The sequence below is a fragment of the Rhinoraja longicauda genome, chromosome 25 (genome assembly GCF_053455715.1).
Source record: "Rhinoraja longicauda isolate Sanriku21f chromosome 25, sRhiLon1.1, whole genome shotgun sequence".
NCBI classification, from domain to species: Eukaryota; Metazoa; Chordata; class Chondrichthyes; order Rajiformes; family Arhynchobatidae; genus Rhinoraja; species Rhinoraja longicauda.
The window spans coordinates 15,419,343-15,436,497 of NC_135977.1; the positions used below are offsets into that span (position 1 = coordinate 15,419,343).

The 17,155-nt window shown below is 43.5% G+C and overlaps 1 protein-coding gene across 1 annotated transcript in view; it reads right to left on the reverse strand.

Annotated features, from left to right (window-relative positions):
* The window catches only part of LOC144605828 (breakpoint cluster region protein), a 77,805-nt gene that overhangs the window by 33,553 nt on the left and 27,097 nt on the right, over positions 1 to 17,155 (reverse strand). The window contains exons 5-8 of the mRNA XM_078421422.1: positions 14,538 to 14,645; positions 11,277 to 11,337; positions 8,242 to 8,294; positions 7,373 to 7,513 (exon numbers count right to left, since the gene is read on the reverse strand). Of these exons, the coding sequence (XP_078277548.1) occupies positions 7,373 to 7,513; positions 8,242 to 8,294; positions 11,277 to 11,337; positions 14,538 to 14,645 (363 nt within the window). The remainder of the gene's footprint in view (positions 1 to 7,372; positions 7,514 to 8,241; positions 8,295 to 11,276; positions 11,338 to 14,537; positions 14,646 to 17,155) is intronic.

Below are 17,155 nucleotides of genomic sequence, written 5' to 3' on the forward strand. Positions count from 1 at the left end.
TTTATTGTCCATTTCTGAAACAAAGCTTTGAAAAGACATGATCCAGAATCAATGTTGAGATTACTCGGAGATTTTTCTGACTAAATGTATAACATTGTTCTGATATCTTACCAATACCTGGGTTACTTCCACATGTACAAACAAAGAACCGCAGATGCTGGTTAATACTCAAAGGACACAGAGTACTGGAGTAACTCAGCAAGTCAGGCAGCATCTCTGGAGAACAAGGATAGGTGACGTTTCGGGCTGAAACCCTTCTTCAGACTTCCACATGTGCAATTATATTTTATCATTGTTATTTGATTTTGTCTGTGCTCGGGGAACAATCAACCTCATCTGAAGTCAGAATTACATATAATACAAGCAAGATAAACATGGCAGGTTTCCTTTCCATGATGATCAGTTTTGCATACAATCTAGTGCTTTTATGATCATTATTTCACTAGCCTTCCAATTTCAATTTATGTAATTAACTGATGGGCAAATTCATGGGCGGTAATGGGTAAATTGCTGGGAAAAAAGGTTTTAATAAGGTGTTTGACAATATCCCAAATAGCAGACTGATCCAGGAATGAAATGAAATGTATTAAAACATATAGAACATATAGCAGTACAGCACAGGAATGGGCCCTTTGGCCCACAATGTTTGTGTCGAACATGACGCCTTAGTTAAACTGATCTCATCTGCCTGTACATGATCCATATCCCTCTCTTCCCTGCACTTTCCTGTGCCTATCTAAAAGCCCCTTAACCGCCACTGTCGTACCTGCATCCACCACCGCCATTCCCTTGTCAAAGCTTTCACCATTCTCTGTGCAAAAACTTTGCCCTGCATATCTCCATTAAACCTTTCCCCCTCTCACCTTATATCTATGCTCTCTAGTGTTGGACATTTCCACCCTGGGAAAAGGTTCTCACTGTCCACCCTATCTATGCCTTTCATTACTTTATATTCTTCTATCAAGTCTCCCCTCAGCCTCCGATGTTCCAGACAAAAACAATCCAAGTCTATCCAATCTCTCCCTGTAGTCTGGTTAACCTCTTTTCCCCCACTCCAAAGCCTCCATATCTTTCCTGTAATGACATAGATAGGGAAGACTTCCTTTTTATACACATCCTATGAGCAGTCACTCAGGGATGCTACCTGCATGCAGCTGCAAAACTGAATCTGCCAGTGCTGAACTCTGATCAACTAGTCTTTAACATATCAGATGTGGACTTGCCTAATAAAGGCTGCTCAAGAAACAGTCTGTGAAAATGTTACCTCATCTTCACTAATCCCAAATGTGGGCAGATTTCCTGTGTACGTCCAGCATTTTGCTTTTCAGATATTTATAAATAGAAAAATGCACATTTAAAGGTAAGTGCCATCAAGTTTTTCTCTATCGTTATGAATGTGCAGAAAATTAAATATCCTTTCACCTATTTTAGGAAAGTATCCAGTATTCTCATGCTCCTAAATTCTTTTGATTCATTTTTATTCTCTCCTTACGGTATCCTGTTCACTTTTTTCCTGTGTGATCCCAGTGAATTAACTATCAGGCTTCCCAATTTTCCATGTGTGTTTAAATTGTTCTACTGTTTTACATTAATTAATATATTGTTAATATGTTATGAGCATGATATGTTCACATTTTCACTGCTTTAATCTTTGTTTTTCTGTGAGTGAGTAATGACAACATTTTGTCTTGGCATAGAAACAAAATAGAGGTAATAAAATCTTTCAGTTGGATCTGCATCAAGTGATTCCACCCTTCCTGAAACGTTAATCATCCTGGTGATTAAACCACTTTTCCACCACTGAGCATATTTATTGAACCATAGTAACATGTCAAACGCAGAAAATTATAGATACATAAACATACAACTAGTAAACAGTAAAATCCATAGTGGATGTAGCAACTTGAAAAGGAACAAGAAAGCAAGATTTTTTAAAAACTAGTACATCCAAGTCTGATGTCAAAGTCAGCCGCGACTAAAGGAAAAGGCATCCAGTTACTTGCTTCTAAGTCAACAGTTTAAATGAAATGGTTTTCAATTCAGTGACTGGCTGGAACAATACTTCAAACCAAGAACATATGAAATGAGAGCAGAAGCAATCCACTTAAATCATGTGTGTCAATTCTGCCATTCCCTATGGTCACGACTGAGGTTAGCAACACGGACGTTAGTCTACACTTGGTCTTGCCGATGTAGAGAAGCCCACATCGGGAGTGCTGATAGCAATAAACAAGATTGGAAGTGATACAAGTGAACATCTGTATCACCCGGGAGGGTTGTTGCGAGTCCTTCGATGGACACGAGAGAGGAGGAAAAGGGACGACTTCCTGTTCTCTTTTTTCCAATACCCCCAGCCCAATTTCCCTCCCCACCTGACCTTCCCCTTGCACGCACACTTTTCTCCTGTTCCTTCTTTCCCCTTTTCTCCGCCTCCTTCTGTTCAACTCCCACTCGTCCCTTCTCCAAGTCCCCTATTTCCCTAGTCCCCTTCCACTCATATCCCTCCCTCTGGCTTTACATTTCTCTACTACTCCTCTTTCCTTATCTGACACCTTTTGGTCTTCACCTCCAGACTTCGTCACTAACTCCACATATCTGCCCATCACCCACCTGTATCCACCTGTCACTTGCCAAGCTTTTCATACTTTTTCTTTTATTCAGCTTTTTCTCTCCAACTCCATCAGTCTGCACAGGGTCCCATCCCAAAACATGGTCTGTCCATTTCCCTCCGTAAATGCTGCTTGACACTTTGTTTTTAGCTCAAGGTTTCAGCATCTTATGTCTCCAAATTCCTACTCGCCTCTGACCAGAATGTCAATCCCGTATATTTAAATTGTAACTCTGGGTTTAGACACCCAGCTAAGGAAACATCATACCTGCATCTACACGATTAAACCCTGTAAGGTTGTTTATGTTTAATGAGATCAGCTCTCCTTCTTCCAAACTAGCTCAATAAACTTAATCTAATTTGAAAACCCCCACCATCCAATGAATCCATAATAGTATAGATACACAGCACAGAAACAGACTTTCAGCCTAACTTGTCCATGTCAAGCAAGGTGCCGACCTGGGCTGATCCCATTTGACTGTGTATGGTCCATTTCCCTCTAAACCTTTCCTATCCATGTACCCATCTAAATGTCTCTTAGGGAAGGACTTATAGAAGTAAAAAGAGACCAAAAGACACATAAAACATAGAAGGGTAGAGCAAAACACAAAATGCTGTACAGAAACAGACCTTATGGCTCAACTCGTCCCTGCCGAGCAAGATGCCTCAACTAAGCTAGTCCCATTTGCCGAGGTTTGGCCTATATCCCTCTAAATCTTTTCTATCCATTTACCTTTCCAACTGTCTTTTAAATGGTGTTTTAGTACCTGCCTCAACCATCTCTTCTGGCAGCTTGTTCCATATATCCCACCTGCTGTGGAAAACCTCTCTGAGCTTCAGGCTAAAGTTCTAGCCTGCCCAACTTCTCCCTATTGCTCAGACTCTCAAGTCCTGGCAACATCTGCATAAATCTTCTCTGCACCCTTTCCAGCTTAATGGTATTTTTCTTATAGCATGGTGACCAAAACTGAACACAATACTCAAATGCAGCCTCATCAACGTTTTATACAACTGTAATATAACATCCTAAATTTTATACTCAACGTCCTTACTAATAAAGGCCTGCATACCAAAGGCCTTCTTCACAACCCTATCTAATTACGAATTCCTTTCAAGGAACAATGTACTTGATTCCTTGATCCTTCTGCACGACAACACTTCCTACCGTCCTTCTGTTCACTGTGAAGGTCATGCTGTGTTTGACTTCCCAAAGTGCAACACCACAAATTTATCTGAATTAAACTCCATTTGCCATTTCGTGGCCCCCTTGGCTGATCAATATTCTGCTGTAATTATTGCTAACTATCTTCAATGTCTACAGTATATTAACAAATACTCTCTTGACCTTCCACAGGTGTACAGTAGAGAGCACATTGACTGGTTGCAACATGGCCTGGTTTGACAATTTGAATGCTCAGGAACAAAGAATATTGCAAAAATTGGTGAGCACTGCCCAGTCCATCACGGTACTATCGTGATAGTGCCATCGAAGGATCTATTGGAATCGCTGCCTCAAAAAGGCAGCGTGCGTCATCAGAGACCTACACCACCCAGGCCACGTTTTCATTTCACTCCTGCCACCTGAAAACTGTTATGTCCAGGTTCAGGAGCAGCTTCTTCCCAACAACCATCAGGCTATTAAACAATACAACCTCCAAATTAGTTCCAAACTCCAAGCACAATTTCAATATTTGCAGCATACACCAAACGTGAGGATTACTATAGCAGGATACAAAGAGAATGGTAGAACGGGCAAACACACAGCAGATGAAATATAATGTGGAGAAATCTCAAATGAAGCATTTTGAAAGGAAAAATATTTAGTGCTGTTGGTAGGAGCACTGTAACCATTTTTGAAAAAGTCTTTAACTTCACTTATTTCTTCTTTCCTTTAACACAAGGGTCTTGGGATCTTTTTATGTGACACCAGCTGGAAGCCTCTAACCAATGAATGCAAACAAAGGAATAATGAAGTAAAATCTTAACATTCAAGGCAGTTCCCCTCATACTCAGCTGCCAGAGTGAGCCAGATACTCACTCAATTCCTCCTATGAATTTTACACAGCAGTCCAAATTGCACTGAAAAATATTAGTGGAACCTGGATCGCTGCCAGTGGACGTCATCCAATTCAACGTTCAGGAGATTGCTTTTTCCCAATGGCATGGCAAAGGGATTAGGAAAATAACTGCAGATGTTGGTACAAAACAAAGGTATCACAAAATGCTGGAGTAACTCAGCGGGTCAGGCAGCATGTCTGGAGAGAAGGAATGGGTGACGTTTCGGGTCGAGACCCTTCTTCGGACGGGTCTCAACCCGAAACGTCACCCATTCCTTCTCTCCAGAGATCCTGCCTGACCCGCTGAGTTACTCCAGCATTTTGTGATACGTGGCAAAGGGATTACTTCATTTGAGAGAGATGGATGGGAGGGAATTGAAAAGGTCACCAAATTGATGAGTGAGTCCATCAACTTAACCATTTTGTGACTTTAATCAAGGAAAAAAAGTACCAGTCTGTGAGGTGGGTGTGCCAGCCCAACATATTGTTTTAACAAAATGTCCCAATATTCACTATCATCTCATCCTCCAGGATACATTTCCAATTTAATTTGTCCTAGTTATATGACATTGTCACCTTCAATTATTGCAATTTCTTCTAACGCCCATGCATTTCTTGACTTGTCCATTGTCCTCTGGTTTAGCTTCTGCTATGAGGCTTAAAGAATGCTCCAATCGGCCACTTCTTGCCTTTTTGTTTCTTATTTCAAGCCAGTCTGAGTCAAGAACATTTCTCCCAACTGTACTGATCTCATCATTACTAAATAGGCTATTTCTATTTCTTTCTGCCTAAGTTACAAAATCGTGAAGTAGCCTGGAACTTCTGAGTTCCTGGCCGTGGCTGTTTTCCAACCACGGCTGCAAGAGTGATCAGATCACACGTGTTTATCTCCACATGCGCAATTGACTCATCTTCTTACAAATGCTGTTTGCATTCAGGTTTAGAATTTCTAATCATTTTTTGTTTCTCTGTTTGTATGAATTGTTCCCTCCTGTCACATTGAAACACAGTTAACATCTAATAATTTAAGACGAATTTAACACCAAAAAAAAACATGGTAACTTTATTTCACCGAACATGTAACATATGTAATTTATGTTTGGACCGGCTAACTCTCCCCCAGATATATTTTTCCTAAAAGTATACATGGTGTCTTAAAATTGGCAGAATGGTGATCAGGATAGTTTTGCGCAAAAAAAAAGAAAACATGCTTCTATTTATGAGCAACTGGAATTTATTCTCAAAATTAAGTTATATTAGACGGGTGGTCCTGTGGGCGCGGCTGAGGGAGGGGGGAGTGATAAGGGGAGTTGGGGAGGGTTGGAGTGGGTGCGTGGATGAGGGGGGGAGGGGAGGAGGGTTGAGGGGGGATGGTGTGGATGAGTGGGTAAGGGGAAGGATAAGGGGGGTTTGGGGGGATCGAGTGGGTGTGGGGGGGAGGGGGAGCGAAGGGGAGGGGGAGGGGGAGGGGGGAGGAGAGGATGCTAGACCAATGCAGGAGAGATTTGGGACCGGAGTCGTTGAGTGGAAAGCTCTCCTTCGGGCTCAGCAACTCTACCGATCCATGGACCCGCTGTCGGGTGAGGAGTGTTCCCCAGGGCCGTGCCGGGCCCAGCAACCCTACCGATCTGTGCACCCGTTGGCGGGTGGGGAGTGTCCCCAGGGGCCGTGGGCGGGTGGAGAGTGTCCCCCGGAGCTGATCCGGGCCCAGCAACCCTACCAATCCGTGCACCCGTTGGCAGGCGGGGAGCTTCTCCCGGGGCCGTGGGCGGGAGCCGGTGACGGGTGGAGAGTGCCCCCCGGGGCCGTGCCGGGCCCAGCAACCCTACCGATCTGTGCACCTGTTGGCGGGCGGGGAGCGTCCTCAAGGGCCATGGGCGGGTGGAGAGTGTCCCCCAGGCCGTGCCGGGCCCAGCAACCCTACCGATCCGTGCACCCGTTGGCGGGCGGGGAGCGTCCTCCGGGGCCGTGGGAGGACAGGAAGATGCCACTGACCTCGGCCCCGTTTCTCCTGCGGGCCGGGAATCCTCCCGCAACTGACCATCCTGCGGACCCGGCAACCCGTGGACCCGTTGCCAGGCGGGGAGTGTCCCCCGGGTCTGTGGGCGGGCGAGGGGGGTCAGGGAAAAGCCACTTATCTATGCCCCGTGCATGCAGCGCTGATCGGTGGCGAGCGTCGGGCCGGCCATCTTGTTGGACTCTCTGCTGCCGCCTCTGGCGCCGCGCTGCACCACGGGAGGAAGGTCACGAGCGAGGCACGCCGGGACGGGTGCAGGTCCTCCCGGGGGGGGGGGGGACGCATTTGGTAAAGTCAGCCCTACCCCCCTCCCCTTCATTGGCCACGACTTCCTGGGCCCCTCACTCCCTCATTGGCAGTCACTCCGGCGGGTCTCATTGTGATGTCATACACTGAACATGGCAAGCAATCGGTTTAATAAGGTAATTTTTAATCTTTAAAATCTCTCTAACTTTAAAAATATGACCAATTTGAATGAAACTTGTGTTAAACACTCCCCAGGACAATGGTGAGTAAGGTGGGCCTAAAATTGTGTGGGTCGAGTACTGTTTTTTTGTGGATGAGAAGGGCACAACAAAACAACGGGACACAGAAATAACTACGGCACAAACATACAGAACAACAACGAAGATGAGAGTTTTAGTAATATGTACATAGATATAAACCTTATAAGCAAACAGACAATCTCACCTCTCCTTTCTTTACAGTCATAGATTGTCTCCTGGGAGTGATTTCCTCATTAATGCTGGACAGGAAGTTTTGTGAAATACGGAGAGCATCTTGTAGCGAAGGATGATCTAGATGATTGACTGGAGTGTGTTTTAACAGATCCTGCAGAAACACGAGACAATTGTTCAATCTGCACGAACTGAACCAGGAGGAAACACAATTTCTATACGCACATTAGCCTTTTCATTGACATGCAAAGTAGATCCCGCTAATATTACTATTTCAGGGAGAGAGTAACATTATATATGTGCATAAAAGGATCCAGGAGTTTTGAGGAATAGGTGACAAAAGCACAACAAGGAGGAACAAATTTCCCTGATGGAATGAGTGGGAATGGGAAAAGATAATTCCTTGACACTCCGCACATAATTCTTGCAGTGAAGGAAGTAAAGGATTTTCTGGAAGTTACGCAGCTGAGATTGGTCAGTGAGTGTGCAAGTAACCATGACCGATCCATTGAGAGGGGCAGATGCATCAAGACAGTCTCTCCAAAGTTGACTCATACAGAGAGGTGCAGAATCAGAATGGGGTTGTGGTTTACGTAGTTTAGGCCTGGGTGAGTGCCGGAGGCTGGACATGCCTGCGGTGGATGGCGGAGCTCAGTCGAGGATGCACCACCGAGAGAACAAAGAGGGACCTGGTGTGGAGGGGGGTCGTCCACTGAGTACAAAGAGGGATCCAGCATGGGAGGAGGGGGAGCTGCCAAGAACAAAGAGGGACCCAGCATGGTGGGGCTGCTGAGATCATAAAAGGGACCATTTGGACTACTTTGAACACTTTGCAGGCGCCCTATATGTGGTGGCTCTATTATACGGTAATACTTCACTTACATGGAGAACAAGTGTGCTTCGGGTGACACGGTCGACAGGCTTATATAGAAGAGCTGCAAAACGAGGAAACAACAATGTAATACACAACAGCAAAGGTTCCAATTTCATACTGAATCATTTAAACAACTTCTCTCTCCATTCCCAGACCCGCCAATATTCTCCTTCACTTTATGCTTAATATTTCATGAAAAATACAAAAGAGCAACCAATGGGAAAGTGGGCCATGGAATAGCGGATGGGATTTAACTCTGACAAGTCCAAAGTGTTGCGTTTTGGTAAAATAAACCAGGGCAGGAAGTACACAGTAAATGGTAGGACCCTGGTGGGGTTGAGTTACAAGGAGAAACTAGATATGCTAAATGTTTTGTTGCATAGGAGCCATACAAAAATATATATAATCACGAGGGCCAGAAATGAGGTGAATGATCCCACTCTTTTGATTCGGGTAGGAGAGTAAAGCTACAAAGCATAGGTTTATGGTGAGAGGAGATAGATTTAAAAGGGAACTGAGGAGTATGTGTTTCACACAGAGGGTGGTGGGTAGGTGAAACAAGGAAGTGGTTGGGGCGGGCCCAATTACAAAGTTTAAAAGACATTTGGACAGGTACGGAGAAAGAAAAGATTCAAAAGGGCCAAACTCAGGCTAATAGTCATACAGCATGGCAACAGGCTCTTCGGCCCAACTCGTCCATGATGCCCCATCTAAGCTCGTCATTTGTCTGCATTAGGCCCATATCCCTCTAAACTTTCCTATCCATGTACCCATCCAAGTGTCTTTTAAATTCTGTTATCATAATAGGACTCGCTCGGGTGTCAACTTGGGGGGCAGTGGGGGTGGGATGAGGGGTATCCGTAGGATTCTTGACAAATTCCCTTCAAAAGCTATGAGTTCTGAGATGTCTCAACAGCCTTAAAAATGGATGAATCAATAGGATCTGATGAACTGTATTCCAGGCTACAATGGTGCACAAGAGAGGGACATTATGTTACAGTTGTACAAGATGTTGGTGCTGTCCCATTTGGAGTATTGTGTTTAGTACTGGTCACCCTGCTATCAGAAGGAAGTCATTAAGCTGGTAAGAATGCAGAGAAGATTTATGAGGATGCTCGACCCTGAACTTGAGTGCTGTCTGTGTTGAATTTGTGACTGCACGAGTTTCTTCTAGGTTCTACGGTTCCTCCCATTTCCCACAGGTTGCCTGTTTATAGATTAATTGGAAAGTGGGTATATGGAAGAGCTACCATAGGAGGTAGTTGAGCCTGGTACTGTAACCAGGTTTAAAAGACATTTGAAGGCAGATACAAAATGCTGGAGTAACTCAGCGGGTCAGGCAACATCTCTGGGTGATGTTTCGGGTCGAAACCCTTCTTCAGACTGATGTCAGGGGAGGGGGTGGGGCAGAAATAGAACGTGGTCGGAGACAGTAAGACAAGTGGGAGAACTGGGAAGGAGGAGGGGATAGAGAGGGAAAGCAAGGGTTATCTGAAGTTAGAGAAGTCAATGTTCATACCTCTGGGGTGTAAACTACCTAAGGGAAATATGAGGTGCTGTTCCTCCAATTTGCACTGGGCCTCACTCTGACAATGGAGGAGGCCCAGGACAGAAAGATTGGATTGGGAATGGGAGGGGGAGTTGAAGTGCTGAGCCATCAGGAGATCTGGTAGGTTAAGACGGATCAAGTGGAGGTGTTCAGCAATACGATCGCCGAGCCTGCGTTTGGTCTCGCTGATGTAGAGAAGTTGACACCTGGAACAGCGGATACAGTAGATGAGGTTGGAGGAGGCACAAGTGAACCTCTGTTTCACCTGGAAAGACTGTTTGGGTCCTTGGATGGAGTCGAGGGGGAAGGTAAAGGGACAGGTGTTGCATCTCCTGTGGTTGTGGGGGAAAGTACCTGGGGAGGGGGTGGTTTGGGTGGGAAGGGATGAGTTGACCAGGGAGTTTCGGAGGGAACGGTCTCTGAGGAAAGCAGAAAGGGGTGGAGATGGGAAGATGTGGCTAGTCGTGGGATCCCATTGGTGGTGGCGAAAATGTTGGAGGATTATATGCTGTATGCGACAGCTGATGGGGTGGAAGGTGAGGACAAGGGGGACTCTCTCCTTGTTATGAATGGAAGGAGGGGAGCAAGAGCAGAACTACAGGATAGCGAGCAGACCCTAGTGCGAGCCTCATCTATAATGGAAGGGAGAACCCCGGTTCCTTAAAGAATGAGGACGTCTCCGATGCCCTGGTATGGAACACGTCATAGATTTGGACAGGTACATGGATAGAAAAGGTTTAGAAGGATATAGGCCAAATGCAGGCAGGTGGGACTAATGTAGATGGGCATCATGGTCAAGATGGGCAGAAGGCCTGTTTCCATGCTGTATAACTCAATGACTCTAAATTTTGCCAGTTGTGTAAGGAGTGGATGCAAAAGGGGGATAACATAGAACTAGTGTGAATGGGTGATAAATGGTCTCAGTGAGCACAATCACATCATTTAGGATGGTCTTAGATGAGCACTTGAATTACAAAGGCATAAATGGCTGAGGCCCTGGGGTTGAAAATAGGGTTAAATGGACATTTGAAGGCCAGTACCATTGAGCAGGGCCAACGGATCTATTTAGGTGTTGTATGAAGCACTATGACTCGATTTTAAGCAGCACCTTGTTTGCTTCAATATTTATTTTTCAAATGTTTTCACCTACAGTTGCTTCAAGTACATTTTTAGAGACTGACGACTATCTCACACTTTGCCTAAGTGGTATTCTTTAATGTTCAGCCCTATTAACGTCCTTGCCTGATGGTCACGGGCACACACTTCCATTACAAACAGTGCCACAGCACTTGATTTCTTTGCCAGAATGCAAAATGAGAAATGTATATTGTTGAGCAGAAAGTCACCTTAACACAATTACTTCTCTATTGGAGTTTTAAAAGACTTAAGGGAACTGATAGATTCCCAGATACTTCCAAAGCAAAAAATCAAATGTGATGTCACTTTCAAAGTAGTAAACCGCTTGTTCTTCTTTGACAATCAGGAATGTCCTACCTTCGAGAGAGTTCTTTGTGTTCTGATCTTTTGTGTCTTTTGTATTCCTGATCTTTAAATTCTGAAATAAAAGTAAGGCCACATTAAATGGGTCACACCTGTGGATGTGTAATTTTGTAAAGGGTTGATACTTGAACAATGGCAACTTCAAATGTAAGCATGAACAGTGGGGACACAAGAGACTCCAGATGCTGGAATCTGGGTGCTGTCTGTGGAGTTTGAACATTCTCCCTGTGACTGCATCGGTTTCCTCCGGGTGCTCTGGTTTCCTCCCACATTCCAAAGACATGCAGGTTTGTAGGTTAATTAGCTTCTGTAAATTGCCCCAAGTAGGTAATAAACAAAAGCAGGATAACATAGCACTAGTGAACGGGTGATTGGTCGGTGTGAACTCGATAGGCCGAAAGGCTTGTTTCCACACTGTATCTATAAACTAAACTATGAATCAGGACAGAGTGGAGAGGGAAGATGGCCAGTCTAAAGAGAAGAGGAGGAAGGTTGAGGCAAGGGCCAGTAGGTAATAGCAACGCTGATGGAGCCAGGTGGGTAGAGGGTGCAGATGGATACAGAGCTAGAGGGTGATAAGCGGGAACACAAAGGCTTACCAGTGATGGGAGCTGATAAGTAAGGAAGATGACAACGGGATCTATTAGGGGAGCAATGAAGGGCAGAGAGAACCAGGCAGGGAAAGGAATCCAGTGGCTGAAATATATGGGTAGAAGGTGGTTGCAACCAGGAAGGAGAAGCATGAAAATGGGTGATGCAGGGCTGGAGGGTGGGAAGTTATGGGAAAAGGAACTAAATGGGCACTACTAACCTGGAAGAATCTCTAGTTTGCATTAGGCCTTAACCTCACAGGGGAGAAGGCTGAGGATGGACAGAATGACGTAGGAAGAGAAAGGGGGTTGAAATGGCATAACAACTGGGAGCATGAGATGGCCATTTCAGGCAGAGCACTATAAATTGGTCGCCTAATCTAGCACTTGGTCTTGGCAGTGCAGAAGAGGGCACATAAGGGGGCAGAACAGTTGCACAGCTTGTAGAGATGCTGCCTCACAAGTTTGATCCTGACCTCATTTGTGTGGAGTTTTCATGTTCTCCATGTAAATGCGTAGGTTTCCTCTGGGTGCTCATCCCACATCCCAAAAACATGCGGGTTTGTAGGCCTCGATAAAAACTGCCCCAAATCTGGAGGGAGTGGATGAGAATTTGTGCGAACGGGTGATCAATTGTCAGTGTGGACTCAGTGGGCCAAAGGGCTTGTTTCCATGCTGCATCTCTGAACGAAACTAAGTAGCACCAAATGCAACAAAGTTGGAGATTCACTGATCACCTCTTGGCCCTTATTTCACTCCTCCCCCTCACCTCTTTATACTAGTTATCTCTTCTCTACCTTTTTCATCATCATCATATATATACAGCCGGAAACAGGCCTTTTCGGCCCTCCAAGTCCGTGCCGCCCAGCGATCCCCGTACATTAACACTACACCCACTAGGGACAATTTTTACATTTACCCAGCCAATTAACCTACATACCTGTACGTCTTTGGAGTGTGGGAGGAAACCGAAGATCTCGGAGAAAGCCCACGCAGGTCACGGGGAGAACGTACAAACTCCTTACAGTGCAGCACCCGTAGTCAGGATCGAACCTGAGTCTCCGGCGCTGCATTCGCTGTAAAGCAGCAACTCTACCGCTGCGCTACCGTGCCGCCCTTTCTTCCTTTTGGTTTTAATACACACTAGTTCTATGTTATCCCACTTTTGCATCTACTCCCTCCACACTAGAGGCAATTCACAGAGGTCAATTAACCTATACACCACACATCTTTGTTCCCAGAGGAAACCCACGTGGTCACAGGAAGAACGTGCACTCCAAGGTGGAGAGAGAAACATTCAATATTTTCGCTCAAGGGTCCTTCATCAGAAGTGGAAAAATGAGAAAACAACATGTTTAAGCTGCAAAGGGATTATGGTTAGAGATTACAGAGGGAATGTTCTGTAATAGGATATTGACCAAATTGGTCAGGATAACTAATTTAAAATTTGGAGATAGAAGTGACAAAAAAAACTGAAACTTACCTCCACATCTGTGAAGAGGGAAAAAAGGACAGTTACTTAAAGTTGTTGAATTCAGTATTGTTCTAAGAATTGTAACGTGCTTGAATGTAAAGTTCCTTAAGTTTACATTGGACATTGTAGGAGTAACATAGTAGCCTGTAGACAGAGAAGTCTTGGGATGATACAGTGGCACAGCAGTAAAGTTGCTGCCTTACAGCGCCACAGACCTGGGTTTGATGCTGACTACGAATGCTGCCTGTGCTGAGTTTGAACGCTCGCCGTGACCATGTGGGTTTTCTCCGGGTTCCAATACATGCGGGTTTGAACATTCATTGTCTTCTGTAAATTGTCCCAAGTGTCTAGGATAGAACTAGTGTATGGGTGATCGTTAGTCGTCGCGTACTTGGTGAGCCAAACAACTCATTTCCACTCTATATCTCTAAACTAATATAACTAAAATTAGAATGGAAGAGAGAATTAAAGCGGCAAGCAATAATTACAAGTTCAGGGTTCCACTTGCAGACTGAACTGAAGTCTTCTACAAGCAGGCACCCAATCTGTATTTGTTTCTCCACTATAAGCATGACTCTGAGCTTGCAGTCTTTATTTACCCAAGCAACGTATGAGCTGCTGTTCCACCAATTTACGTGTGGCCTGACTCTGACAGTGGAGGTGGCCCAAGACAGAAAGGTCAGTATGGGAATGGCAGTTAAAATATTAAAAGTTAAAATGTTTAGCAACCAGAAGCCTTAGGGCAAGGTGGACTGAGCGAAAGTTTTCAAAGAAATGAGTACCTACGATCTATGCTTTGTCTCGCCGGTATATAGGTGTCCATAATGTCTTCAACATCCCAGTCGCACACACCTATCCATGCCGAGTTCATCCGCCTTACCTGTCAATCCTCTTGCTTTAAAATGAGTATGCTTCAATCCATTAGTCCTTCCTCACTCCCTGCCGTGCTCCTGCCTATTCTGACCACTGACAATGGAATCAATCATATCAAGAGTCGATCATATTGTGAGAGTATTTGATAGTGAGCCTGTGAGGTTAATGTTATAGACTGCTTTATCAAAGGACTTATAATGATGAGAAAGACAACCATTCTGTGCTAAACATTTTACTCTCATCTCAAGAACCAACTTTATTAGCATGTTTACATAGTTTCATTTGTATATTTATCAAATAATTAGTTGAAAGTAATACCTCTGATATTTCAGAAAACTGTGTGTTAGCTTGACAGCATTTCTCTGCTGTCTCTACGGCAACCTCGTAGTTATCCACAAAAGCTCGATACACACCAAGCTGGCTGGCCTGCAATAAATAAGCAATAATTAATAAATAAGCTGCTTTTGCTTTCACAATGTGTCAGTCAGAAGATAGAATGCGATTTAATTATTGACATTTCAAAACACTTGCCGATCAATGGATCGTTTTTGAAATAAATTACTTCTGCTATGTTGGGAAATGTGGTGGCTAAAGTATATTTAGATACTATATTTAGATTATGAACACAATCCCACAGATGGAAAATGTGAATGAATGAACTGTTATCCGTCTTGGAATTAGTAGAGGAATGTTGGCTGAGAACACTGAGGGAAGTCTCTCAAAAAGAGAAATGTAATTTTGTACGTTGATCTAAATTAATCAGCGTAGTTTTTTCCCCCCAAATGATGAAATCCCCAGCAACACTGCATTGGTCATTACTGGAGAGGGGTGGATGATGACAGCCTTCTGTGGATTCCTGAATTCATTTATGAAATCACTGAAATGATTATTGCCCATCTGGTCAAAGCAGTGAAAATCAAAGTGGACTAATTGTCACCTGGGATGATGTCTACCAAAACTAATTATTTAACAAATTACTGTTATGGATCTATGGATCTAGCCACATCCATTTGAAATATTGCATCCTTTTTGTTGAAAATAATTTTAAAAACTGGGTCTTTGATAGGTTTGATCGACAAAGAAATAAACCTTTTGAGGGGGATGGGTTCGTAGGGTATGAACATGCGTGGAGTACAGGAGGATGAGGGGTAATCTTATAGAGGTGTATAAAATCACGAGGAATAAATCATGCACAGAATCAACATGCTCACAGATAATTTATATTATTTTTCCAATTTTCCAGGTTACAGGATAATAATTTCCCATGTTCCATACTACAACAAATAAATCAACCCCAATAAAAACATATATATGTTACATTCAATCAAAACGATATTAGTGAGCAACGGGAAAATACTAAAAAAAATACAAAGGCAAGTAAATGAAGGCTGAGGAAATGGAAAATATTAACAAATCTACCTCAACACTTGTCCTGCAAGGATAAAATGGTGGTATTTAACCAAGCAGTACTTGGAATAGTTGCTACAGTGTTTTAAAAAAAATTAAGCCTCTGCTAATATTTTAAAACATTTTTAGTTTCTCTAGACGCAATGTAAATCCTAGCAGTTACCAGTGTGGACAGAAACCATGATATAAACAAAATACATTGTGATTATAAATTCTATATGTTGAAAATCATGATTTACAGTGCCCCCCATAATGTTTGGGACAAAGACCCATCTTTTATTTATTTGCCGCTGCACTCCACAATTTGAGATTTGTAATAGTAAAAAAAATCAAATGTGGTTAAAGTACACATTGTCAGATTTTATTAAAGGCCATTTTTATACATTTTGGTTTCACTATGTAGAAATTACAGCAGTGTTTATAAATAGTCCTCCTTTTTAGGGCACCATAATGTTTGGGACACAGCTATGTCATGTAAATAAAAGTTGTCATGTTTAGTATTGTGTTGCATATCCTTTGCATGCACTGACTGCTTGAAGTCTGCGATTCATGGACATCACCAGTTGCTGGTTCTCTGGTGATGCTCTGCCAGGTCTGTATTGCAGTCACATTTAGCTTATGCTTGTTTTGGGGGCTAGTCCCCATCATTTATTTATTTGCCTCTGTACTCCACAATTTGAGATTTGTAATAGAAAAAAAATCACGTGGTTAAAGTGCACATTGTCAGATTTTAATAAAGGCCATTTTTATACATTTTGGTTTCACCATGTAGAAATTACAGCAGTGTCATTACACTGAAATTAGAGGCACGACAGATTGATATGGTCCACTGCCCACTCCAAACACCACTTGAGATAGATGACTCTAAAGAAATGGGAAGGACACTACATGAATGCACAAGATGCACTGAACACCAGGTCTGATGTTGCTTCTGCAAATTTCCATTTCTGATTATTCTTTAAAACCTCTGAAGGCAATGGCATTACCCATGTGTCAAGTTTGAGGGTATTTGCTGGCACAATGACAGGCATTATAAAAAAAGTGTAGAACATGATTTAAATTTGTCCACAAAGATCATTTGCTGTCATGTCAATGACCCTATTGGTTTACTTAAATCACAAAGACTCAATAACCTGAGAATGACAAGCACCAATAAGGCATAGTCAGTTAAAACTGATTTACATTAGTTACATTAGCTACCCTCCAGTCCACAAGAACTGATCCAGAGTCGAGAGAACATTGGAAAATGATCACCAATGCAGCCACGATTTCTAGGACCACCTCCTTGAGTACTTTGGGATGCAGATTATCAGGCCCTGGGGATTTATCTGCCTTCAGTCCCAGCAGTTTACTTAACACCATTTCCTGACTAATGTGGAATCCCTTCAGTTCCTCCCTCCCATTAGATCCTCGATCCTCTAGTATTTCTGAGAGATTGGTTCTGTCTTCACTAAGGAAGACACCATCAAAGTACACTTTTAACTGTTCCACCATGTCCTTGTTTCCCATTATAAACTCACCTGTCTCTG